Source organism: Miniopterus schreibersii (assembly GCF_964146895.1).
Source record: "Miniopterus schreibersii genome assembly, chromosome: 13".
NCBI classification, from domain to species: domain Eukaryota; kingdom Metazoa; phylum Chordata; class Mammalia; order Chiroptera; family Miniopteridae; genus Miniopterus; species Miniopterus schreibersii.
Window position 1 is genome coordinate 49,677,473 of NC_138113.1, and position 27,190 is coordinate 49,704,662.

Sequence of the window (27,190 nt, forward strand, 5' to 3'; positions counted from 1 at the left end):
CAGCCCTCACACCCCACAGCCTGCTGAAGTTATTCCAACTAGCCAACCCTAAACCTGACTATCCTGCCTTACATTGACTTCCCTGCAGAAACCACAATAGAGGTTGTTGCCCACCTATTCCCCTCACTCTTCTTGACTCCTGACCAACCCTGGTGCTTCTCCATGTGGCCCTGTGGGTATGCTGGGCCTCCCACTTTTAGGGAGCTGTAATTAAAAACTTCTTCATTCATGACAGTCATTTCTGCATCTGCATGCCTTACTATATCTGATTAAAACAAATCCCAAGTAATTTTAAAATACCAGGTAAGGATTTGGCAACACAGTCAAGTACTTGGATGGACGACTAAGAAGCTGGTGTTGAGATGTGATCACATTTTGGAATGATGTGAATGGACCCCCAGAATGCAGATATTTGTGGCCTGTGCTTAATCAGCACCTTCGAATCATGGAGAAGCTTGTTGGAAATACATAGAAATAGAGAATCCCAGGCCCCACCTGAGACCTAATAGATCAGAATGTGTATTTTAATGAAATCCTCTGTTCACACATATGCATGTTAAAGTTTGAGATTCATTGGTCTCGTTAAAGGATAGCAAGAAGCTAGGAAAATTCCAGGACAAGAGGAACAGGGAAACTGAGACAAGAAAATTAAACAAGGCCAAACAGTGTGGGCAATTTGCAGCTGGCTTATAAATAACAAGCCATTATCTTCCCCAAACTAAGGACACTTGAGAGCAAATGGTTAAAAGCCTCTCTAATGAGAGACTGCAGGAAAGGAGGGGGGAAGGGGAAAGGAAAAAAAGAGCAGTTTATTTCACTCCCTAAACAGAAAAGCCAGCAGTCTCAGGGCTTGGCAAGATAATATTGCCAGGCCAGGTGCTTCTCATGAATTCTGGGAAAGTCACAACAAAGTAAAAAGGGGACCTTGAAAATTAATCTGTACTAAGATATTCAGCAGAGGAATTTTTAAATCTATAGACAGAAAAGTATATAAGGCAGAAACTCCCCACCCAACTGGCTCCTCAGATTAGCCGACAGCGCCCATCCGCGCTTTATGCTGGATGACAGATCTGCTTGCCTTGCTCCTTTAATAAATCTGCAAGTTTTACTCTCTTAATAAATCTGCTTTAACACAGCACAATTATCTGGAGTCACTCGTTTGAATTAAGTCATACAGCAGACGAGAACCGAGGTGGGACAGCCCTCTGTCTCTGACTCGGGGCTGTCCGGTAACACCTCTCTGGTGTTTGTGAGAGGTGCCTGTAACAGTCTGACTCAAACATTTCTGTTTTTCAACCCTAAACTTCTGAGTTCTACTTTTTAATAATTTTAGTACGTGGAAGGTGGATGCTTCTAGCAGGGATACAGATGGTTTCAATGAAATAGAAGCAGAGACTAGACTGTCACCTGGCCATTTCAGAACCACCATGCCACTAGGAAATAGATAATAAAGAGACATATGGGCTTTGATGGGGTGACTGATCCTGATTACCAAGGGAACCAGGGTTGCTGCTCCACAATGTGGCAGGAAGGAGGGTGGGTGGAAGTTAGTGATGCTCCAGGGGATGTCCTATTACTGTCTCATTCAGAGGTAAGTCAATGAGTCACTATAACCCCACAGAGGCAGGATTACTAAGGTCTCAGGCTTGGAAAAATCAAAGGCCCCATCCAGGATTTTGAATCTTCAGGGAATGTCCCAAAGGCACAGGCAGCTGGCAGTCAGTGTCCATGGTGACAATATTGGCAGCAGTTTCCTAACCGGACCCTTCCTGTGGCATAATCTTGCCTGTCACCCAGCCTTCTGGGATCCTTCCCAATTTCGGAGTATCTTTCCTCAGCCTTCTAGTTAGCTCTAGGAATTCCCATACATTCCTTTCTGTTTAAGTGCAGTAAGTTTGGAAAGACATAAGAAGCTATGAATGTTGAAAGCTGTATTTCCCAAACTGAGGATCTTGTAAAAAGTCTGATTTTTATTCCGGAGGTCTGGGCAGGGCTTGAGAGTCTTCATTTCTAACAGGCTCCCAGGTGATGCTGATAATTCAGGTCTACAGGCCACACTTGCAGTATTGGGACTGAGAGCACTCAGTGCTTGTAGAAAAGAGGCTGGAAAGTAGGAAGGAGCATATAAAGGGTGTTCAACACTGTATAATGGAGTCTGGACTTGATCTTGCAGGTGAGAAGCAGTCATTACAGAATCCCAGGGGAGCGAAATGAGTATTTTGTTTTTAAAAGGCTTCTGAAAGTTATATAGACAATAGAGTGTGAGATGAGGGACAGGAGGCAGGAGAACTAGTTAGCAAGTGGGGTAGGCAAAATACTAGTCCCTGCCGGCCCCCAAATATTCTTATCCTTGTCTCCAGAACCTATGAATATGTTACTTTATATGACAAATGGGCCTTTGCAGAGTCATCAAGTTAAGACCTTTCAGATCGGAAGATCATCCTGGACTATTCAGGGGGGCCCAATGTATCCCATGAGCACTTAAAGGTGGAGACCCTGTCCCAGTGCTGGTCAGAGGGAGATGTGACTTTGGAAAGATGGTCAGGGAATGGAACATGTGACTCTGAAGGTGGGAAAGAGGCTTCGGCCAAGGAATGCAAGTGACCGGCCTCCAGGAACTGTAAAAGGCAAGGTAGTGGATTCTTCCCTAGAGCCTCGTGCTGTTTTAAGTCATTAAATCCATGGTAATGTGTTATAGTAGCAATAAAAACCTAACACAGGAGGCCAGTGCAACATTCCAGGGAAGATAGCATGAAGACCTCGTTTAAGAGAGTAGCAGCAGAAAAGGAGAGACCTGGTCTGAAAGATTATTAGGGGGCTAGAGATGAAGAGACGTGGTCACCTCCAGGTGTGTGTATCGGGTGGGGTGGTGAGGGAGAGGCAGGGGCACAAGGAAATGCCCAGGTTTCTCTCTTGGAAAAATGGGAAAGAAGTGAGCATGCCAGTCCCCCCCAATACTATTCAGCTCCTTTCTTCCAATTCCAGTTTCACCAAGAAACCTTCCAACCGTCACCCTCAAGCTTTCACCACTGGGAAAAGCATGGGTTCACCAGCCAACACAAACAGCTGCTCTGCTTGTCCGGTTTATTTTTCACTTTAAACTTATGCATTGCCATTCTAGTTATAAACCAGGCTCCTGTGAGATTGGTCAGAGCAAAACAATTTACCAGGGTTTGATTTCTCCCAGAAAAGCTGACAGAATTGAGTTTCTGCTCCTGCAAAGCATAAGATCAGACTTTGAACCATGATGACCCCAGCTCTGCCTCCTTACCTGACACAGCTTCCCTGCACCCTAGGCTGGAAGGGAGACCTGGAAGAGGCTGCCTGATAACCCCTGTGCCAAGTCAACTGAGAATCATGAGGTCCTGTGCTTATAACTTAACAGCTATTCTGAGGTTCCCAGTCTCGGGGGAGAGCCCACCCGTCTGGACCTCCTGCTTAGGAGCAAATGTAAGCCAGGGCAAGCAGTCCTAGGAAACCGGGAGGGGGTGAGCTCTGGTTGCAGTTGACTTGGAGGTGGCTGGTTTCATCATAAAGACGTCCTGGGAAATCTGAGAAAGAAAATAAGGACATTCCCAGCCTACTCTGAGTTACTTCTTTACCTGCCAAGTTTGCCAAGTGACACCTCTGAGCAAAAGAGGGAGAGCAAAGACCCTCTGTCCCTCACAATACTGGGGCCAGGTTGTTGCTGTTCACCCCCAGCTCAAGTGACGAAAGGAGGCTCGGGGAAGTTACATTCTTGCCCAGCACCGCGTCAATCAAGTGTCAGAGCCAGGACCTGGCTTCAGGCTCTGGATGACAAAATCCACCTCCTCTGTACTTTGACCTGGGTGTCTCTCCTTCCCTCACAACCCACTCCTGCAGGTCTTTGTCAGAGGTGGTCTGATGGTTCTCCTGTCTAGAGGTGCCCAGCACATATAAGGCCATGGCCGCGGCTCCCAAATCACCCAACAATAACACATCCTCCAAACCAGCAAGCACCAAGGAGCCCCTTCCCACGTGCTCAGCCCCCTGCTAGGTGCTGTGGGGGAAATGGTCATAGAGTAATGAACCACTCCTGCCCTCTACGAGCTTATAAAGCAACAGGGCTTAAGTCATGGGGTATCTGAACTGCAGAATTGGGATGGGGTAGAGCCCGAGTCACAGACCCAGGAGCTGAACCAGGTCTGCTGGACTCTAGGACCCGTGCTCCTGTCCCTGGTGCCAGACTGTCTCCCAATAACAATGCTTTATGGTCTACATGGTGTTTTCCAGACAAAGAACCTGAGGCCCAGAGAGGTGAAGTCACTCATCCAACGGCACACAGTGGCATGTGGTAGACTGGGGACCTCCGACTCCTCACAGTACCTCCCTGCTTTCCTCACTCCTACCCTCTAGTTCTGAGGAGGAAGTCTAGGCAGGGAGAGGTTCCTGGGGCACACCACGTATGTCTCAGGAGAAGAGTAGTGAAGGGACCCCTCTGCCCCGCGGCCAGTGCCCACATCAGAGAGCACCCACCTTCTCCCACCAGTTCACACCCAGTTTCCCCCACTCCAAAGTGCTACTTACATATTCTTTAATGTCCTTTGATTTCACGGCCTTGTAGGAATAATATGCAGGGTAAAGGGTGCCAAATATAAGCCTGCAGGGAAGAGAGAAAGAAAGAGAAATGTGATTTTCACTCATCCTATCAGATGGAAAATGTCTGTCTCCAATGCCAGGAACAGTTCTCTGAGCTACAGAAAGTGCTGCTGTGGGCCTGATTTCTTGTTTCTGAATGCTCTGAAGGTCTGCTCCTGGCTGGGATGTGCTTAGGAACCTCCTGTTACAGCTCCACAATCTGTAAGGGCCGCAACATAGAAGGGTGATTTGGGGTCATGGAAGCCAAAAATGGGGTGGGCTGGGACACCAACCTGAACAGTCAAGACCCCTGATATTAGAGGTCAAACTTTCCTCTCTGCTAATCCCCCTGAGATGCTCTATAAACCAGCCCACACTGTGGGCTTCCTTCACCACTGGAACATTTTTGTTTGTTTTTTTTGTTAATCTTCACTGGAGGATATTTTTTCCATTGATTTTTTTTTTTTAAAGAGAGTGGAAAGGAGGAAGGAAGGGGGAAGAGAGAGAAACATCAATGTAAGAGAGGCACATTGATTGTCTTCCAACCTGCAAATCAGATACATGCCCTTGACTGGGACTCGAACCCAAGACCCTTTGGTCCAAGGGCCAAACCACCAAGCCAAACCTCTTCGCTAAAAGTTCCTTCAAATGTCACTCCTCTCATACTTAATTTCAGCATCCTGTAGCCAGAATCAGCTTTTCAATTGCAAATCCACTCAAGCCAAGCCCTCCTCCTGCCACACATATGCCCACCCTGCACTAACCTGATCTCACTGCTCTTAAGATGAAGCAGCAGAAATGACCCCAGCGTGACTGTTTGGGCAGCTCTCCCTGATCCACGGCCCAGGGTCACTGAGGAAGCTCTCAGCCCTACCTCTAAGGACCTGCCTGGCAGAGCTCTACCTGGCCTCGTTCTCTCCACCTTGCACCGTCCCACACCAAGCCTTTGCCTGTGCTGTGGTCTCCTTCTAGAATGTTCCCTCCCCCGTCTGTGTCTGGTTCATAATGCCTGTTCATCAGATCCCAGCTCCATCATGACGTTCACGGAAGCCTTCCCTGGTCAGTCTCCCCACTGCGCCCACAGCCCAATGTGCACACTATCAGGGTGCTCTTTTACTAGTGTCTAGGTGATACTTTGATTGATAGGAGCTCCCCATTGGACTGTAAATGCCTTCAGGGCACAGAATGGATCTGTTTTATTCAACAATGTATTTCTAGCACCTACCACACAGTAGGTTCTCAATGGATATTTTTAAATGTATGACTTGACAGAATGTTGGCGCTAGAAGAGTCTAGTCCTTTCGCCACACAGATACGGTCACCCCCAGGTGTCAATCCAGGTGCAAGCTGAGTGGGCACAGGAAGCGCGCTGGCTCCCCGCCCCACAGGAGCCAACATCTCCTGTGTCAACCCACAGACAGAACTTCTAGGGTCCCTGCACCTGGGAAGCCCAAAGCTCTGGCTCCCTCATCAGTATTCAGAGGTCGGACAGAAAATTCAGAGTCCAGATGCAGTTCACCTGGCAGAGGTCAGTTTTCCCACAGCGCTGCGGCCAGGGAACACCTGACATTCTACAGTCATCGGGTTGCCAGGGAAAAACGGAGTTAACTGAACAGAGTCAGTTTCTAAGATGCTGACAGGGAAAGGGTTTCGTAACCTGGCCTCACACAGGCCTTGCCCCAAGTGCTCCCCAGGCATCACCTCAGTCCTCGGGCGGCCTCAAAGGAACCTCTCTCTGACAGGTCACCAGCGCACAGAGCGGTCAGTCACTTGCTTATTTATCTACGGTTCCATGCCCACTAAAGAGCACAGCCTCTGAAGGCTGGCTGATGCCTGCAGGGGACCTCCTCCGAGCCGGGCTTTTTACTAACACTGTCCACTGGCTTGGCAAGCAAGGCCATGCTCTGCGAAGGCAGGGATTATGTGTGGGGAGCAAGGTAAGCCAGCAAAGGGGACGAGTGTCTGAAAGGAAGGCGAGGGAGGTCTTCCCAACCGTGCCCCCCTGCCCCCCTCCCAGGCATTCTCAGACACCAGGGAGAGTCTGCTTTCCTCCGGGAGGCCTTTCCTGACCTCACCCCCTGCAGACCAGGCTCTTCTCTCCCTCCTCCAGGCCACAACAATCCCCTTCCTTAGCCCTTTTTCACACACAGGCAACGGTTTATTCGGTGTCTATCTGCCACATTGTATGTCCCACGAAGCCAAGGATGGTGTCTGTCTCATTCATAACCGCACCCCCAGGCCTGGCAAGTGCTGGGCAAGCACATGGTGCTCACTGTGTGACGCTGCAGAGTGGTGGAGTAAGGGGCGGGGCCATGCGGGGCACATTCATGACCTTGGGACTGAGGGCTCGGCAGCAAGGGGAATGCCAGGTGGCAATGGCTGATTCAGCAAAGCCTCAGGCAACCTGCCACTGGCTCCTCTGGCACAGATGCCCTGGTTTAGCCCCGTGTGCCAGGATGGTTTCCAGTCCCTGCCCTGAGGCAGCCTGGGACCAGCAGAGAGACAGGTGCAAACTCGGCCTCGATTTGCTCCTCTGGGAGCTCCCAGGAGCAGCAACACCTCTGACGGTCACAGAACGGGGGCCGTCTCAGTGATGTGCAGCCTGGAGGCCTGTGCTCCATCTGCTGGACTCCTGATGTGAAGGGGCAGCCAGTATCCCCCCTCCCTGACAGCACAGGGACAGCAAGACAAATCTGCTTTTTCAGTCCCCTAAAATCTCAGTAACCCTGGCAGGTAAAGGAGCACGCCGAGCATTTCCCTGCCCAGGGAAGGGAGAATGAGATTAAGATGGCAAGTACTTGTAAATCTATTTTGGAGAAAAGAAATAACAATTGAGCAGATCCAGGCCAAAAGGGTTTGGTACCTACGTCCATGCAGTCCAAGTGCCTTTGTAAGCCCTCCCCCCCCACCCCCCCGGCCACCCCCACCCGCCTTCCTGCCCAGATTCCCGGCTCGCCTGCCCTCAGCCTGCAGCTGTCCCCACAGTGAGCCACGCTCGCTCACTCACAACTGTGACTTCCCGCCTGCTCTCTGTCCTGCCTAAATCTCAGGGCATGATCTTCCCACAACCCCACAACTGTTTTTTCCTGATAAAGTCCCACTAATCCTTTAAGATCCATCTCAAGCCATTTCTGTGAGTCTTTGATCATTTGTCCCTTAGAATTTTCTTGACATTCTTTAAGTCCATTACAGCCCTTATGTAGTAATATTAATAAAACATTAAAAGTAATGATATTAATATCACTGAGTGCTGCCAATGCCAGGCACAGCTCTACACGTCCGGTACATTCTCTCGCTTAATCCTCTCAGCACCCAGATGGGATAAGACCTCCCCTCCCCTTTACAGACGGGACTCGAAGGCCCAAGAGAACCACAGCCAGGAGCAGAGCTGGGACGTGGACAGGCAGCCTGGTGACAGGGCCTGCCTTTGTCTCCTGGGCCAGCTGTGCTGGCTGAGTCAGTGTCCCCAGCCAGATCGCGCAGTCCCAGGTCACTAGTGGGGTCCCAGGTACGGCCCCTGCCCAAGTGGATACTTGAAAAATGTCTGTTGAGTGAATGAAGCATAAAGAATTTCATTCTCTCTCCAAGGAACTTACCCCACCTGATAGATTCATGCAACTCTCTCTACAGGGTCAGGAGGAGAGCAGCAAAATACTTAGCAGGATCCACAGCTACTTACACGCTGACGGTCAGCCCCAGCAGAGGGCAGGTGGCAGGCATGAGAGCCTCTAGAAGAGCCCTCCTCCCAGTTACCTATGAACAGAGCCTCGCGCTGCACTTCACAGCCTCCGGGCTCTGCACCCACCCTCCCTTCTCCAAGGTCACTGCGACCCTGAAGCCCTCCACCCCTAACTACTGGCTCCATTTATCTATCTGCCTGCAGCGTTGCTCCTATGTTTGCCCCTCCTCCCTCCTCTTGCTCCAACTTAGGGGCCTTCAGAACATTTGCTTCAGAATGAGAACAATACGCATTCTTTCCATCTGTGTGTTGCTCAGGGCCATGATCACAGGGTGGGCACACGGAAGGAACTGTCCTAGTGAGGGATGTCCAGTTATCCAGGAAACCAACACCAAGAACAAAAGCTTCATGTTTGAAACAAAAATAAAATGTTAGCATCACATAGTAACTGGTGCAAATTATTGCTCTTTGCAGGGTGCTTGGCCCGGCTTTAGGCGCTTTACCTGCATTTGCTTGTACAACATCTCTGTGAAAAGACATAATTAGCATCCCCATTCCAGAGATGCAAATAAGAGTCAGAGAACTTAAATAACTGGGCTGAGATCACACAGTAAGTCCACGGCAAGGCTGGACAAGACTGTGAGATTTCACAGCCTGGGTGCTAAGTCAGTGATGTTCTCACTTTTTTGATCCAACAAAATCAGTAAAATATTTTAATCACCCATTATTTGTATTACCAAGAATCTTTGGTTTGCTGAGGAAATATTTTTAAGTCATCATGAGGACTGGTTTATTTAAAATGAGACTGTCTAACACACAAACCCACTTACCAGGGCTCATGCAAACTATAACACAGCTTGGGTTCTGCTGAAAACAAGACGAGGCACTCTGTCAATACCACTGTGTTGTGGACTCCCCCTTGTCCCTCAGAATCCCCTCCATGCCCATCTGACACACACCTGATCTCCTTCCATACTCAGAACACTCCGTGGCTTTCCCTGTCCACAGAGCTGCTCAGCTCCCATGACTGGGGTACGTGGCCTGGCTGTAAAGCCACCTGAACCCTAAGCTGGACACAGAAGGAAAGACAACCTCAGAGGCCTTGGAGCTCGGGGATCTTGGTGCTGGTCTGTGCAGCACCACTCAAGATGTGCCCAGGAGCCCCACTTGTTTTCACTTGTTCTGCACAATGGGGTGTTCCCACAGGTGGTGGGAAGGTCAAACGGACTGATACACAATAAAATACTTTGAAAACGAAAATGCTGCACAGATCTGTGAAATTATTTTCTCTAGGAGGGAGGCTCTAAGCAGAGGACCATGGTCTGTGGTGTCCCACCACCACGAGGGGTGACGCAATCGTCAGAATTATCTTAATTACCCCAGTCCTGGGATAAAGCTGGGTCTAGCACTTGTTTCTATAAGACCCAGGAGTGTCCCGTAGCTGGGAGACCCAGGACAGCCACGACCTGCAAGGCAGATTCCCCCTGAGGGGGGGGAGGGGAAGAACACTAATCTTTCTAACATGAGTATCTTCCGGAGGTGAGGGAAGTGGTTCTACTGTCTCAGTGGAATCATAAAACTATTCTACCCTATTTGATCTTTGGTTCTGGGTGTGTGACATCAGAGAAATTCCTTTTTCCAAAAGGTTTAGAGGCCTCAGAGGACACATGAGGTACAGTCTGGGTCCCTCCCAAAATAAAGAGAAAAGACAGCTGGTAAGTGCATACCACTCCCTTGGCCAATGTGCATTTGACCAAAGAAAGCTTTACTATAAATGGTATAGTTTGGCCAAAACTTCAGCACCTCTAGGATCATACCTCCCACCCCCAGGCTGACTGGTCTGTGGAGAAATGCATGGGCTGAGGCATTCCTGGAGGTATCCCTGGGGGAATAAAGTAGCAGGAAGTTTCCCACATTTTAGTGTCCACAGGCTACAGTGCCTTTGCCATAGCAGCAGATAGAGGAGAGTTGTCTGGTTGGTTAGTTGGTTAGATGGCTGGTTGGTTTGTGGAGCAGTAGAATTCAAGGAGCGGGGGGGTCTAGAACACAAGGCCCTAGGTAAAGGTCCCTGGCCTGGGAGAAGATAAATATCAGCCAGGACCCAGAAATGACATCTCTGGGTCCCTGTGCAGTGAGGGGGGGACATGGCACAGAGGGAAGGACTCCCAACTGAAGGTCAGGAACCCTGGTTCTAGGCTCAGCTCTGATACCGGCTGGCAGGGTGATCCTGGGCCAACACCCTTGGCTCCCCCCACCCCCCGCCCTGAGCTAAGCAGTCTCATTTTTTTTAATTCAGAAAATACTGACCTACAGGCCTGGTAAATACTGTACTGACCTGGCATAGTAGGTGTCCAGCACTGTTCTGCTGCTAGTGAGCCAGCAGTGAACAGATGGGGAGAGCACCCTGTTGAGTTCTGGGGCACCCCCTCCCCCAGCCCAGGCATTCTTTCATCCCATGACTTCAGTCTCACCCAGGCCCAGCCCTGGCCTCTGCTCAGCGGCTTGAACTGTGTGGATACTGCTGAGCATGCAAGTTCCCCTGCCCCCCCCCACACACACACACTCCACATCCTGACATAGCGTGAGATGTTAGCAAACACCCAAATGGTGGCGATAAGCAAAACAAGCAAAGCTGTTACAAGGCCATCAGGACAGTCATCTATCGCTGTCATGTATTCCTGGGAATTGCAGCAACAGAAGAGTGGTCAAAGGGGGTCAATTATTTTTTGCTGTTTCCCTTTGTCACCAGCAGGTGGGAATCACGGGTTAGCAAGGCAGAGTGCTGACACAGCTTTCCTGTGGAAGGGTGGAAAACAAAGAATGGATGGATTTGAAAACAGGAAAATACGGGTGTGTTTTAGTCTCTACGGAAAACAGGAAAATACACAGACAAGCAAGCGATGAAGCAAAGCCAGGGTGGTAAGAACTGACACCATTCTTGATGGAGCGATTCCACTGCTCAAAAGACTTCCACGGCTTCCTACTGCCCAAAGAAAAACACCTGAACTGCTCACCTTTGCATTGAGGGCTTCCACCATCCGGCCACAGCCCACCCCACCAGCTTCACGTGCCCTCCACTAATTCCCGTGCACACCTCATGTGTTTCTACCACTGTGCTCTGCCATCATTCTATGCGCTTGGAATGCTCTTTCCCCAACTCTTGCCAAAACCCTGTGCAAACTTCTAATATACTGGATTAGAAGCCTTGGCACTACTGACATTTGGGGGCCAGATAATTCTTTGTTTGGGGGGGGGGGTCTGTCCTGAGCCTTGTAGGATGTTCAGCAGCATCCCTGGGCTCTACCCACTAGATGCCAGCAGCATTCCCTCCATCCTCCAGGTGTGACAATCAAAAATGTCTCCAGACACTGACACTGTCCCTGGGGGTAAAATCACCCTGGTTGAGCCCTGGACAGTGTGACTCAGTTGGTTGGAGCATTGTCCTATACACCAAAAGGTGGTGAGTTCAATTCCCGGTCAGGGCACAGACCCAGGCTGAGGGTTCAGTCCCCAGTTGGGGCACATGTCTTAGTCAAGGCCTCTCCCTTTTTGTTTTTGTTGCATGAACCAGGCTAGATAAAACCAACTGGACTTTGCGTGAGCCGATTCTCTTCATTGTAAGGAGGCAGGTAGTTGCAGCTGGATTTCATAGGGTACTAGAACCCAGGATGGGAAGCTGCCGGGAAGCCTGCTGTTATCACTCCCTCCCCACCCACCCCCGCCCCCCAGGCCCTGTTCTCACTTCTTGGCTTCTCTAGCCACATCTGCTCTGTTTTCTGTGTGTGTTGCTCTCTATGATTCTGTTTCTCTCTCCAGAATTCTACTTTTTTTTGCATATAGGGCCAAACATGGGCACCCACAGTAGCAGCCCCCACTCCAGAGTTTATATCTCTTTAGTCCAAGTATACAGCAGGAACTACTAACTCAAGTTTCCCAATGCCAACCTCTGGGAGACAGAACCTGACTATCACGTTGTGCGAGCCTGCTGCTGGGTGCACCTCAGAGGCTGGAGAGGGGAAGTTCTCACAGGGAAGGAGGAGGGCTGGACAGACACACTGCCAGCGGGAAACAGAGGGTGCAGACCAATTTGGCTAATGGCACAGAATGTGGAATGGACCAAGGAATGGAAGCTCCCAGGTAACGGATTTCAGGTCAGTGAAAGAAAGAGCTCCTTAGAGTGGTCCAAAGTAGGCCAGACTTCTTTGGGTGATAGCGAATTCCTGTGCATGCAAGAGTTCAAATGAAATCAGCAGCAGCATCCTACCCGGATGCTTGGGTGGTGGATGCTGACAACTGAGGCCCAAAAGCTCAGGTTCCCTTAGCAGTCTCCTCTCCAACCTGAACTCATGTCCACTGGGGCTGGCTGAGGCCTCTCCGATGGTAGATTATGCAGCTATGTGCACAAAGACCTTCATGCCCCAGTGCCACCAACAACCCAATTTATGACAGCACCAAAAGGTGAGGATCTAATTCCTGAGCTGAGGCAACCCGAAACCGAGTTGAGCAGTACCCAGGAGGGAATACAGCAGCCACCAAAAGCACGTCTGTGTAAGAATTCACATCACCCCTGCTAAACACAAGCTCCCACAGTGTTTAGAGAAGCTGGAAGCTGTCTAACTTCTCTATCTCTGTTCCCTTTGAAGTCGGATCTCAGTGTTTCTCAGAGCAGATCCCAGCCCAGCAGAAAATACAACAGGCTTTCTTAGGGGCCACAGCCCTGCCTTCCCCAGGAGCAGACCGCGGCAGCTGGCCTACAGCCCCTTCGTCCAGTGCCTGCCAGAGCCAGAAGTAGCAACGCCCTGAACACTGAGACGGGCAGGGGCTCTGGAGCAGACAGACATAGATTCTCATCTCATTTCTACCACTGACTGGCTTTATGACTTTAAGTTATTTAACTTCTCTAAGTTTCAGTTTCCTATCTAAAAAAATGAGAAACAACAGATCCTATTTTAAGAAGTGTTAAAGAGACCAGGGTATTAAAACATTCTAATACTCACCAGGTATTAGTTTCCCACCTCCCACCTTGTTCATATTAAATATCCTAATAACTTTTTCAATTTACTAAGTCACAATATAATGTCAATTTTAAAACATAATTTATGAGCTCATCCTCACTATAGCTAATCCAGCTGAAAAATAAGAACTTGATTTGGGATCATTTTATTTTATTTTATTTTACGAGTGTCCGCTAAACAGCACCAATTCCAGAAGTATAACTAAGCAATACCAGCAGGGTATACTTAATACTTCAACAAATATACACATCCAAAAGGCTGCAAGTTTGGTTTCCAGACAGGTCCGATTCCCTATCAAGCAAATGACTGACCTCTTGGAATCCACATTTGCTCCTGGGCTTAACTGGCCAGGAGACCCCATGCATGAATGCGCAGTAGTGACCTCCCCGGACAGTGATAGCAACAAATGCTTCACCCACACTCTGTTTTCCTTTCATTCCCGTTAGGCTTATAAAGCCGCTGCTCTTCCCAAAGCCTGAACTCCTCATTAATGGATGTGTGGCTAATGGAGTGCAGCTCCCTTCCAGCCCTGCGTCAGAAAGCTGTGCGGTCTCTCAGGGAGGCTTCGAGGCTCCGGCGTCCTGCCTGGAAAAGGGCAGCTGTGCTGGTAGCGCTGGCCCTTGTCACTCAAGGCCAAGCCACCATCCTCAGCAGCAACAGGCTTTCCTTCACACTCTGGCTCCTAACACAGGAAAAGCTGCCGATCCCCACAAACTGAAGCCACAGCCAATTAGGAGGCTGTCAGTGCCATGCTTTTTGTCTCCATCTTCTTTTAAGATTTTATAAACCCAAAAAACTGCCAATGGGAGTAGAGAATGGTACAGTTTTTCCGGGAGGCCAGTTGCCACTATTTCTCAAACCTGCACAGCATTGATACCGTCTGACCTAGTAACTGTACTCCTGGGAATCCACCCAGAAGAAATCATCAGAGGCAAAGAAGAAGGCACAAATGCATTCCATGGCTTTTTTATTATGTAAAAACTTGAAATAAATATCCAACAAAAAAATTGACTACACAATTAAAAAAGGTCACTAAAATCCTGTTTAGAAATCTTTTGGACACAAGAAAATACTAATATGTTAATGTTAATGGAAAAGCAAAAGGCAGAGTAACTTCAACCATATAAAATTGTTGTATTCAAAAAGTCTTAGATCCCTCCAGAATGCATCTCTGGGTGATGGAATTACGAGTGGTTTTTATTTTCTTCTTCAATCTTCCCTTTTCTCCCCCAACCTATTGCCTACAGCAGCATTCAATCCTTTATCCATCACTGTCATGATATAAAGGTGAGTGGGACAGTCCCAAACATCATCAAGTTCAAGTCTAGCTGGACGACACTCAGGCAGACAGACCATCACACCCACAACTACTCTCCGTGAGCCAAGCCAGGGCCTCTAAAGCAGGAACATCTCCAAGTAGGGGATGCCCCCGCAGGTCTTGAGAGATGAGCAGGGGGTAAGCAGACTGGGAGGAAGGGAAGCTGGGAGGCATTCCAGGAAGGGAGAACAGCATGAGCAAACCTGTTATCACTCCCAGAGCACATTCTGCCAGTGGCCATGCAAAGGCCCAGGGCAGGAGGAAAAACTGAAGAAGTTGCAAGGCTGGTGACTGAAAATATAAAGTAGGAAGAACTCTACCTCCTCGCACAGTACTTGGCACGTAGCAGGTATGTGCTAAATTTGAATGAATGAATGAATGAATGAATGAATGAATGAATCAGGGTGAAAGGTTAGAGAAGCAATTTGCAACCAAGACTTGAAGGCAGCTAGTGAGCTGAAGGCCCCCTGCACAGAAGATGTGTAAAGATCCATTCACACATGCCCTGTGGTGTCTCATTAATATTCTAATATAACAAAGGAACAATTCCTGCAAAACCATTAGCAACCAAGCCCTAGATTTCATAGTAAAGAAAAATGAATGTACATAAATTCACCACAGCACTACCCAGATGAAAGATGAGCCTCCTCTGGCTAAGAAGGAACCCAGAAGCCACTGCGACACCCTTCTGTCCCCTCCAAACCAAGGATCCATCATCCCTCAGGCCTGGATGCCCAAACTCTGTTGTTTCATTTGTAATCACAGGCTCTCAGGGTAAGAGCCTTACCCTGACAGGCTATCCACACATGCCCAGGAGAAAAAAGAATTGCATCCATCCTTTCTGTACCAACAAGCTCTTCCTCAACAGCAAGAGTTTTTAATAATTAGCGCACCCAAACGCACCGTGGAGCCCTCGGAAGCAGCCGCATCACTGCGGAAGTCCTCTGTTAAGAAGTTCACTAAGAAAGAAAACAAAAACCATTTTCCCCACAGATCACAGTACTAACGATGAAAACAGCACACTCTGGAACAGGGTTTGGCACCGCCATGCTGCAGTTCCCCTCTCGCATGAGGACCACCCACCCCCACCCCCAGGGCGTGTACCAAGAACCCTGCCTCTCCTCCAGAGGTGACTTGCCCAACGTTCAGCCCAAGCTGGGCCTCTCAGATTGCGCCCCCACCCCCCACTCTCGGGAACTTAGAATCAGGGCTGAGACGTCTGCAGGTCACTTAAAATGAAGACTGTAAATTAGCAGCTATGGGGTGGCCACATCTGGCCAAACGCTCATTAAAGCCGAAATGATGTCTGCTGGCAGGAAGGAGAATGGAACGCACAGAAGCAGAGACAGCACTTCATGCTAAAAGAGACAGGCAGGCAGACATGCTGTGTGAAGGCAGAGCTGAGTCTTTCTTTTTTTTAGCCCCTCCCTGTTGCCTAAAACAGGCACATAGTTAGGAGTTGAACAGATACTGGTTCAAGGAATCAATACTGGTTCAAGGAATCGAGGGGAGGGGGCAAGAGGAGAGACACCCAGAGAGAAGCTGTCCGGGTTCTCACCAATGCTCAGCTCCTGGTTCATGCCTTCATGAGGTCCAGGTGGACTCTCTACCCTTGCATTCCAGAAGCTGCCCCAGAACCCTTCCCATAAACGTCTCTGGCTTAAGCTGACCTAGAGCAAACTCCTGTTACTTACAACTAAAGGAGTCTCAATTAGACACCCCAAGACTTCCTGGGCCTGCACCCAACTCCTCCCTCAAAGCACTAACCTTACTCTGTGTGCACCTGTTGGGCGAGTCCAGTATCCACATCGGCCCACTGCTCTCCTCCCTGGGCTCCAGTTCCCCATCTCCAACAGCCTTGGATATTTCCTCCTGTATCATATACCTTCACCCAATGTCCCTATTTCAGTGGCTCTTCAACTTGAGGGTGCATCAGAATTCCCTGGTGGGCTTGTTAAAGCACAGACTGCCAGGTCCACCCCCAGAGCGTCTGATTCAGTAGGTCGGAGGTAGGGTCTGGGAGTCTGCATTTCTAACAAGTTCCCAGGTGGTGCTGCTGCTGCTGCTGGCCCAAGGACCACACTTCGAAGACCACCGCCCTATTTCCACCCGCAGTACCACCATCTGCCACTGGCTCAGATTTATCTCCGTTTTCCCTCCCTTGGCACCCACATCTAGCAGGCTCCAAGCTTTGGACTTTTCTTCTGCAGGAACTTTGCTATTCAGCTTTTTCTTATGCCTCTCACAACACTGGCCCTCCTCATTTCATGCCTGGAGAACTGTGACAGTCTTCTAACCATTTTTCCTTCCCTTTGTTCTGACCACAAGTGCTCCACCTTGCATACCACGGCCAGATTCGGATGCCTGGGGCAGTTTTCCTTAGGCCACTTTCCTGCTCCTAACCGCTGGCTATTACAAATAAAGCTGCCGTGAACATCTGAGTCAAGTCTTCGTGTGGACATGTATCTGTCTTCATTTCTCCTGGGTAATACTTTAGGAGTGGAACTGCTGTGATGGATGGCATGTGTTTAACATAAATAAAAAACTGCCAGTCTGCTAAGTAGCTGTGCCATTTTGCATCCCCTGCCTGTTCATAACCTCTCGATGATTCCATATAGAATATTGACAACTTTCCAGAATCCTGGCTTTGGCTTTCCAGGATCCTGCCATCTGGCCCACACTTGCTGATCCAGCCAAACTCAACATACCAGAGAAGTTCTAACTCAGTCTTCACTATGCTTCCTCTAAATCAAGTCCTATCTCTTCTGAGAGACTTTTCCCACCCACCCTAGTCTAACACACTACGGCCACTCTCGCCAAAACACAGAATACACGAAAGCAGCTGAGTAAAGGCCATCTAGTTCCCTATTTTCCCACTGTTTGCTTGAAAAAGTGTGATCATAATAAAATGTTCCCAGTTTGCTTAAATGGTTGTCTTTATCCACTCAAAAAAAAAAAAAAGACTATTAAAGCATTTTTATGTAAAACTATCTACATTATCACACTGGCAACATTTTCTCTTACACTGGGGACAAACAGTGTAACTTTATCAAGTGAAAGAACAAAATGGATATCCCTCCCCCTTGGTAAGTGTCATCTGATCTACAAACTGGTGGCTGGTAGTTCTCCTAACAGACCTCAAAGAACACTAATAGAAACAGGTGTTTATTCTTACCCATGTATTTATTCAGAGCCCAGGGCTGAGAGATGTACAGTGACATCCTGATAGGGCCTTTCTCAGTGCTGGCTAGCAGGGTGTAAATGGACACTACTGTGTGAAAAGTGACATGATGACATGTATCAAATTTCATCCACTCTATGAAATGTAGCATAAGGAAAACGTCTGAAAAACAAAGGCCTTTAGTCAATCAGAAACAAACAAAATGTCTCATAAATAGAAGCAGGCTCTCACATTTCATGTATTCATTTATTATGCATTCACGCCAAAAAGGATTCACTATATACTTACGTTAATTGTGCTCATTTTAGTAGAATGAATACAGTCATTAAGAATGATATTTACAAAATGTCTGAAATAGCACAAGTTGCTTACATAATCACATTTAGGGAAAAAGAGTACAAAATTGTTAATATGTATAATTACAACTATATTTATTTATTTTTTATTTTAATTGATTTTTAGAGAGAGAGGAAAGGAGGAGAGAGAGAAACATCGAAGTGAGAGCAAAACATTGATCAGCTGCCTCCTGCATGCATCCTACTGGGGATCAAGTCCGCAACCTGGGCATGTGCCCTGCCTGGGAATCAAAGCAGCAAGCCTTTGGTGCACAGGACGACACCCAACCAACAGAGCCACGCCGGCCAGGGCACAACTGTATATTTTTTTCAAATTAAGTTTGTAGGTAGAAAACTTCTGGAAAGATTCTCTGCAATGTTACTGGCAGTTGTGGTGGGATGGGGGGGAACAGTAACAACTTTTCCTTTCTATTATTATATATTTTCCAATTAATGATGAGCTCATTTAAAATATATATCTTAAATATAGAAACGAAACAAGGCATGGGTATCAGGTGTTCCCCATCACATAGCTCTGAGAAAATCACCTGTTCTTGATATAAATGTGTATCAGGTTGCGATAACAAAAGGGAGACAAATGAAAAGAAAGCAAGAAGGACTGGGAAGACCTTTATCAGCCAGTGTGCACTGGTTAAGAATAGCTTATACGTAAGATTCAAGGCAAAAATGTGAGTGGTGACAGCCCTGCTACTCAATTGGACAGGATTATAGAAAAAGGGGAAACACACGTGATGTTGGAAAGGCACCTTCAAGTATAGAAAACACATTATGTTTTAAAAGGCTGGCAGTAAAGGAGTAACAGCATTTTTCCTTACGGTTTCAGACCTCCCTGCATCTGTTCAACGAGTTCACTGTGATAACCTGGGAGGGCAGGAATGGAAGAGAACAGGTCTGAAGACCAAACTGCAGCCTGAGTTTTGTCACTCACTAGTGTAGCCCTGGAATAGGTTGTCCTCACCTGTAAAATGGGAGGGTCTAGGTAGAGGTTCTTTTGGTTGTAAGTAACAGAAACTGACTCAAGCTGGTGTAAGCAATACAGGGAATTTGTGGGGAGGGCACTGGGGTAGTGCATGAACCCCAGGGAACTGGGGACTTGTAAGTGTCAGGAGCCAGGGACTGAGGAGTCCTGGGAGAGCTATGCAGCACCTCAGTGTTCTCTAAATCTCTCTCATCGTCTTTCTGTGCTGGTCCACCCTCCACATGCTCTCCATGGCAGAACACAGCCCTCCACACCTCCTCACTTGTGCTCTTTATAGTTCCTGCACCTTAATAACCGGTGTCTTAGGCTTAGGCTACTACAGACTGGGTGGCTTAAACAACAGAAATGTATTCTCCCAGAATTCTGGAGGCTGGAAATCCAAGATCAGGGTGCTGGCATGGTTGAGTTCCGGCGAGGACTTACAGACACCTTCTCTCTATATCCTTACATGGTTGTGGGCTCGAACCCCAGTAGGGGGTGTGCAGGAGGCAGCTGATCAATGACTCTCTCATCATTGATGTTTCTCTCTCTCTCCCTTCCTCTCTCTGAAATCAATAAAGATATATTTAAAAACACACACACACACACAAAACTATCCCATTTATAATTGCATAAAAAGTACCTAGGAATAAATTTAACCAAGGAGGTAAAATATCTGTACTCAGAAAACTGTAAGACATTGAAGAAAAAACTGAAGAAGATACAAATAATTGAAAGCATGTACCACTCTCATGGACAGGAAGAACTGAAATCATTAAAATGTCCATACTACCCAAAGCAACCAAAGATTCAATGCAATCCCTGTCAAAATACCAATGGCATTTTTCACAGAACTAGAACAAATAATCCTAAAATTTATATAGAATCACACAAGACCCTAAATAGCCAAAGGAATTTTGAGAAAGAAGAACAAAGTTGGAGGTATCACACTACCTAATATCAAACTATACTACAACACTGTAGTAATCAAAACAGCATGGGACTGGCATAAAAAACAGATACATAGATCAATGGGACAGAACAGAGAGCGCAGAAATAAATCCACAGCTATATATGGTCAATTAACCTATGACAAAGGAGGCAAGAGATCAGTGGGGTAAAGGCATTCTATTCAATAAATGGTGTTGGAAAAACTGGAAAGATACATGCAAAAAAAAAAGAAATTTGATACCAGACTTATCTGAGAGATCACATCATAAGTTATATAAATGTCTAAACACTATGCTGTGCACCTGAAACTAATATAATACTGAATTTAAAAAGGGATAATTTGTGACAACTGAAACATAAAAGGGGAGGGGGTAAAAGACTGAACTTGTGCAGGAGAATGGAGATAAGATGCAATCAGGAGAAAAAGGAGTAATGTACGCAGGAAGGGGCAAAAGGAGGTTTACAGTTGTGAGTACACAAAACACAGGATTTATTCTTCTATTATTATTGTATTATTTTCCATATTAACCACTGTAAACCTACTTTTGCCCCACTCTGTATATGAAACTTACTTTTACATATACCTAATGGTAACCACACACACACACACACACACACACACACACACACACACACAAAATCTAGAACTTAGGCACACAACATAAAAAAAAGAGGAAACAGGGAAAAAAATCATAGAATTCCACCATATTAAAATAACAGACAGAAAAGCAAAAGAAAAGAAACAATGGCACCACAGAGCTATTGGAAGAAGAAGAAAAGATAAAATAGCTATAGAAAATCCTCATATATCAATAATCATCCTAAATGCAGATGAGCTGAACTCACCAAATAAAATGCACAGACTAGTGGGCTAGATAAAAAAACAAAACCCAGCTATATGCTGCCCTCAAGAGACACATCTCAGCTGCAAGGACAAACACAAGAGTTAAAGTGAATGGGGTGGAAAATGACACTCCAAGCAAATGGCATCCAGAGAAAAGCAGGTGTAGTCTTACTTATACATGACAAAGTAGATTTCAAGATTAAAAAAAGGTAACAACAGACACAGATGGTCATTTTATAATGATAAAGGGGACACTACATCAAGAAGACATAACACATTAATATATATGCACCAAACCTGGGAGCACCAAAATACATAAAGGAACTACTAACAGAAAGAAGGGAAGAAATGGCCAAAAACACAATTATATTAGGGGACTAAATACCCCACTGACAGCAATGGATAGATCATCTAAACAGAAAATCAATAAGGAAATATTGGATTTTAGTGACACATTATACCAAATGGACACAATCATTATTTAAAGAGTCTTTCATCCCAGAACACCAGATTATACACTCTTCTCCAGTACAAATGGAACATTCTCAAGGATAGGCCATATGCTGGGACACAAAACTAGCCTTAACAAATTTAAGAATACTGAAATCATACCAAGCATATTCTCCACCTCAATGCTTTGTTTTTAATATATTTTATTGATTTTTTAGAGAGAGATGAAGGGAGAGGGGGAGAGAGAGAAACATCGATCAGATGCCTCTCAAATACACCCCACCCAGGAATTGAACCACGGCGACCCCTCGGTGCAAGAGACGACACTCAACCAACTGGGCCACTCTGGCCAGGGCTCCACCTCAATGCCTTGATATTGGACATGAACAGCAAAAAGAATGCGGGGAAAACCACAAATATGTGGAGATTAAAAAACACACAACTAAACAACAACTGGGTCAAAGGAGAAATAAGAGACCAAAAGATACACAGAGACAAATGAGAATGACAATAGGACATCAAAATTTTGGGGCTACAGCAAAAGTGGTAATAAGTGGGAAGTTTATATCATTACAGCCTACCTCAAGAAATAAGAGAAATCTCAAATAAACAACCTAACATTTCACCTTAAAGAACTAGAAAAAGAACAAATGAAGCTCAAAGTCAGTAAAACAAAGGAAATAATAAAAATTAGAGCAGAAATGAATGAAATAGAGAACAAAAAGACACCAGAAAAAATTAATGCAACAAAGAGCCGGTTCTTTGAAAAAAATAAATAAATTGACAAGCGTCTGGCTGGATTCACTAAGGAAAAAAAAGACTCAAATAAACAAAATCAGAAGTGTAAGAGGAGAAGTTACAATGGACACCACAGAAATACAAAGGACTATACGAGAATATTATGAACACTATATGCCACCAATAATCTAGAAGAAATCAACAAGTTCTTAGAAATATATAACTTTCCTAGACTGAATCACAAAGGATCGCAAAATCTAAATAGATCAGTCAACAGTAAGGAAATTGAAACAATCATCAAAAATCTCCCAGAAAGTAAAATTCCATGACCAGATGACTTCACTGGTGAATTCTACCAAACAGTCAAAGAAGATTTAATACCTATCCTAAAACTCTTCCAAAAATTGAAAGAGAGGCAATACTTTCTAACTCATAATGAGGGCAACATTACCCTAATACCAAAACCTGGCAAGAACAACACACACACACACAAAATTACAAACCAATGTCTCTGATGAATTTAGATGCAAAAATTCTAAACAAAATACTAGCAAATCGAATATAATACATTAAAAAGATAATATACATCTTGATCAAGTGAGACTCATTCCAGGGCACAAGGATGGTTCAACATATGCAAATCGACTAATGTGATATACCACATTAACAAAACAAAGGATAAAAATCTCATGATGATATCAATAGATGCAGAAAAAGCATTTTACAAGATACAACTTCCATTTATGATGAAAACACTCAATGAAACGGGTATAAAAGTACCTCAACATAAGAAAGACCATATATGACAAACCCTCAGCTAATATCATACTCAATGGTGAAAAACTGAAAGCTTTTCCTCTAAGATCAGCAAAAAGACAAGGATGCCCACTCTCACCCCTGTTACTCAACATAGTACTAGAAAACCTAACCAGAGCAATTAGACAAGAAAAAGAAAGAAAAGGCATCCAAGTTGGGGATGAAGTAAAACTGTCACTTTTTGCAGATGACATGGTTCTTTATATAGAAAACTTTAAAGACTCCATCAAAAAACTATTAGGCCCTGGCTGGGTGGCTCAGTCAGTTGGAGCACTGTCCCATACACCAAGAGGTTGCGGGTTCAATTGCTTGGTCTGGACACATACTTAGGTTGTGGGTTTGATCCCCAGTCAGGGCACAAATGGGAGACAACCAATCGATGTTTCTCTTTCTTTTTCTCTCTCTCCCTTTTTCTCTCTCTCTCTCCCCCCATCCCCTCTCTCCAAAAAAATCAATAAAAAACATTTCCTTGAGTGAGGATTTAAAAAAATATTAGAAATAATAAACAAATACACTTAAGCTGCAGGATACAAAGTCAATGTATAAATACCCATTGTGTTCCTATATACTAACAATAAAATTTCAGAAAAAGAAATGAAAAAAAAAAATTCCATTTGCAATTGTAACCAAATGAATAAAATACATAAAAATAAACTTAACAAAGGATGTGAAGGACCTATACACTGAAAAGCACAAGACATTATTAAAAAAAACTGAAGAAGACATCAAGAAATGGAAAGATATTCCATGTTCAAGGATTTGAAGAAACAACTTGGTTAAAATGGTCATATTAGCCAAAGCAATATACAGATTTAATGCAATCCCCATCAAAATCCCAGTGGCATTTTTCAAAGAAAGAGAACAAAAAAATAATCAAATTTGTAGAGAACCACATAGGCCCTGAATAGCCAAGCAATAGTGAGGGGGGAAAAACAAAGCTGGAGGTATCACAGTCCCTGACTTCAAATTATACTACAAAGCAACAATAATCGAAACAGCATGATATTGGCAGAAAAACAGAAACACAGATCAATGGAATAGAAATTGAAGCCCAGAAATAAACCCATACATATTTATATATATATATATATATAAATAATTTCTTACAAAGGAGCCAAAAACATACATTGGAGAAAGTCTCTTCAATAAATGGCACTGGGAAAATTGGAAAGGCGCAAGCAAAAGAATGAAATTAAGACTGCTATTTGTCACCATACACAAAAATTAACTCAAATCAATTACCTAGATATAAGACCTGAAACAATAAAATAGTTAGAAGAAAATATAGATAGTACACTTATGGACCTTGGTCTTAGAGAGGGTCTTATTAATCTGACCCCAGAGGCAAGGGAAGTAAATGCAAAGTAAAAGCAAAATGAGATTATATCAAACTATAAAGCTTCCGCACAGCAAAACAAACCATCAACGAAACAAAAAGGCAACCAACCGAATGGGAGAAGATATTTTCAAACATTACCTCTGATAAGGAGCTAATATCCAAAATACATGAAGAACTCACAGAACTCAACAACAAAAAGCAAACAATCCAATTTAAAAATGTGTAGAAGACTTGAACAGACACTTCTCCCAAGAAGACATACAAATGGCTAACAGATATATGCAAAGATGCTCAACTTTACTAGCTATCAGGGAAATGCAAATCAAAATCACATGAGATACCATGTCACACCTGTTAGAATGGCTATTATCAACAAGACAAGAAATAACAAGTGTTGAAGAGGTTGTGGAGAAAAAGGAGCCTTCATACACTACTGATGGAAAAGTGAACTGGTACAGTCACTGTGGAAAACAGTATGGAGGTTCCTCAAAAAATTAAGAATAGGGCTACCATCTGACCTAGCAATCCCTATTCTGGGTATCTACGAGAAAATTTTGAAAACATTATTCATAAAGACATATGTACCTTTATGTTCACTGCAGCATTATTTATGACAGCCAAGACATGGAAACAACTTAAGCGTCCTTCAATGGATGACTGGATAAAGAAGATGTGGTCCATATACACAATGGAACACTACACAGCAATAGGGAAGGTGAAATACTGCCATTTGCGACAACATGGATGGATCTTGAGAATATCATGTTAAGCAAAATAAGTCAGATGGAAAAAGACAAGAACCATATGATTTCATTCATATGTGGGATATAAAATAGAAAGCAACAAACGAATAAATAAAATAAACAAACAAAAAACTCACAGACACAGACAAGAGTATGATAGTTACCAGAGAAGAAGAGGGATTGGTAGAAGAGGGTAAAGAGGGTCAACTATATGGTGAGAGAAGGAGACTTGACTTTGGGTGGTGAACACGCAATGGAATATATCTTTCACAGAGACAGGGGACTCAGCAACGCTCAGGCCAGGACAGCAAAAGCTGTGAAATCAGGCCGACCTGATGGCTCTAACATTAAGAACTGGGCAAGTTCCTTAGCCTTCCTAAACCTCATACTGCTCATCTGTAAAATGCAAATGATACTACCCAACCCACCAGCTCCTGTCGGGATTAAGTGAAACATGTACACAAACTGCCGATGCAACATCTGACAGAGAGTATAGATGTGTGTCAATAAAATACGTATTTGTATTGTATTTAACTTTTGGTTTTAGCTTGGGGGAACAAGGACATGAGTTTATTTTTTTTCTTGGAACCAAAAGAATTCTGATATACCTTCAAACCTCAGCAATTAAGAATCCAAAGGAGACCTCGGTTTCCAACAGTATCAGACAAGACAGTCCAAATCATGCTCCCATTGAAACTAAAAATTCTCTATTTAAAGAAATGGTGGTCAAGACCAGCATTAACAATTGCGGGACAGCCGGACACTCTGTTCTCCTAACAAAAGGCAGTGCAATACTTGATCTGATTCTAATCATAAGGACAAGTCTGACAAATCCAGAATGTCCTGCATCATAGCTGGCCTAGACTCTTTATGAAGTCAGGGGCAGGAGGGGGCTATTCTAAGGTTGGTCTAAAGACCTAACGGCCAAATTCAATGCGTGAACTTTAACTGGATCCAAGTGAAAACAAGAAAAACACCCCCACCACACAATAAAGGATCTTTTTAAAATTGTGGTTGAGTATGGACCACATGATGGATGAAGTTGTGGAATGAGAGGTGTTGTTCTCAGGTCTGGTAATGGTTTTTTATTGTACAGAACAGTGAATGGTTCTCAAAGTATGGTCCACAGACTACTGGGAGATCCCCAAAACCTTTCAGGGGTTTCCTGGAATGCTTTAAGGTCCATAAGGTCAAAACATTTTTAATAACAATAATGAAAAGACATTTGCCTTTTTCACTGTGTTGAATTTGCACTGATGGTGCAAAAGCAATGAAATTAACTTCTGCTGGTGCCTTTGTACAAATCAAGGATGTGGCACCAAACTCACCAGTAGTCACTGTATTTATTCTTCATCATGATGCAGTAGGGAAAATGCCTGTTTCATTTAAGAATGCCATGGATGATACGGTGAAAATCATCTACTTTATTAAAAATCAACCCTTGAGTACAGGTGTTTTTAATATTTTGTGATGACATAGGAAGTATGCATAAAGTACTGATGTACACCAAAGTATGATGACTGTCTTGAGGAAAAGCAATTGTGTCATTGAGTTGTGTGCTGATTATCCACTTTTTTTTTTTCATGGACCACTGTTATTTGAATGAATGCCAAACTATGGTTATTCAAATTTGGGTATCTGGCAAGTGTTTCTAGAAAATGAATGAAATGAGCCCATTACTTCAAGAAAAGCAAATAGTGTTTGTTGCCAATGACAAAATTTAAGATTACAAGCAAAAATTAGAATTTTGGAAAATCTGTATCCACCACCATGAACTTGACAGTGTCCCAACACTTAAGTGATGGTGATATTAGAAGATTGGTATTTAACTCGGTGAAGAACCAATCATTTCCAAATGACCAATGCCTGATGCTACAAAGTCATACACGGATAAAAGGTCCATTTAAAGTATAAGATAGATCGGCCTTTTAAATTAGGTTTCAGATTCCACATTGCAATTAATCTTGACATAAAAGAGACTTGCAATAACTTATGATGCCCTCTTCTCACCATTTGGCGGGGGTAGGGGGTAGGAGTGTGGTTCTGTAATATGTAGCTATTTTTAGTAAAATACATGGTATTTATTTTAACATGTAATGAGTTTTGTTTTTTTTTAAATTAATCAACAAACACGTATTTCAAAATGTCTACATTTAATTTTTAATAGGGTAAATGTTAAAAGATATTAAGCCACATAAACAGA

General features: G+C 44.8%; 1 protein-coding gene across 5 annotated transcripts in view; it reads right to left on the minus strand.

The window, feature by feature from the left end:
- REEP1 (receptor accessory protein 1) overlaps positions 1-27,190 on the minus strand; it is a 92,609-nt gene that overhangs the window by 45,732 nt on the left and 19,687 nt on the right. For all 5 annotated transcript variants that reach the window (XM_081157209.1, XM_081157207.1, XM_081157206.1 and 2 more), the window contains exon 2: positions 4,549-4,621. In XM_081157209.1, the coding sequence (XP_081013335.1) occupies positions 4,549-4,621 (73 nt within the window). The remainder of the gene's footprint in view (positions 1-4,548; positions 4,622-27,190) is intronic.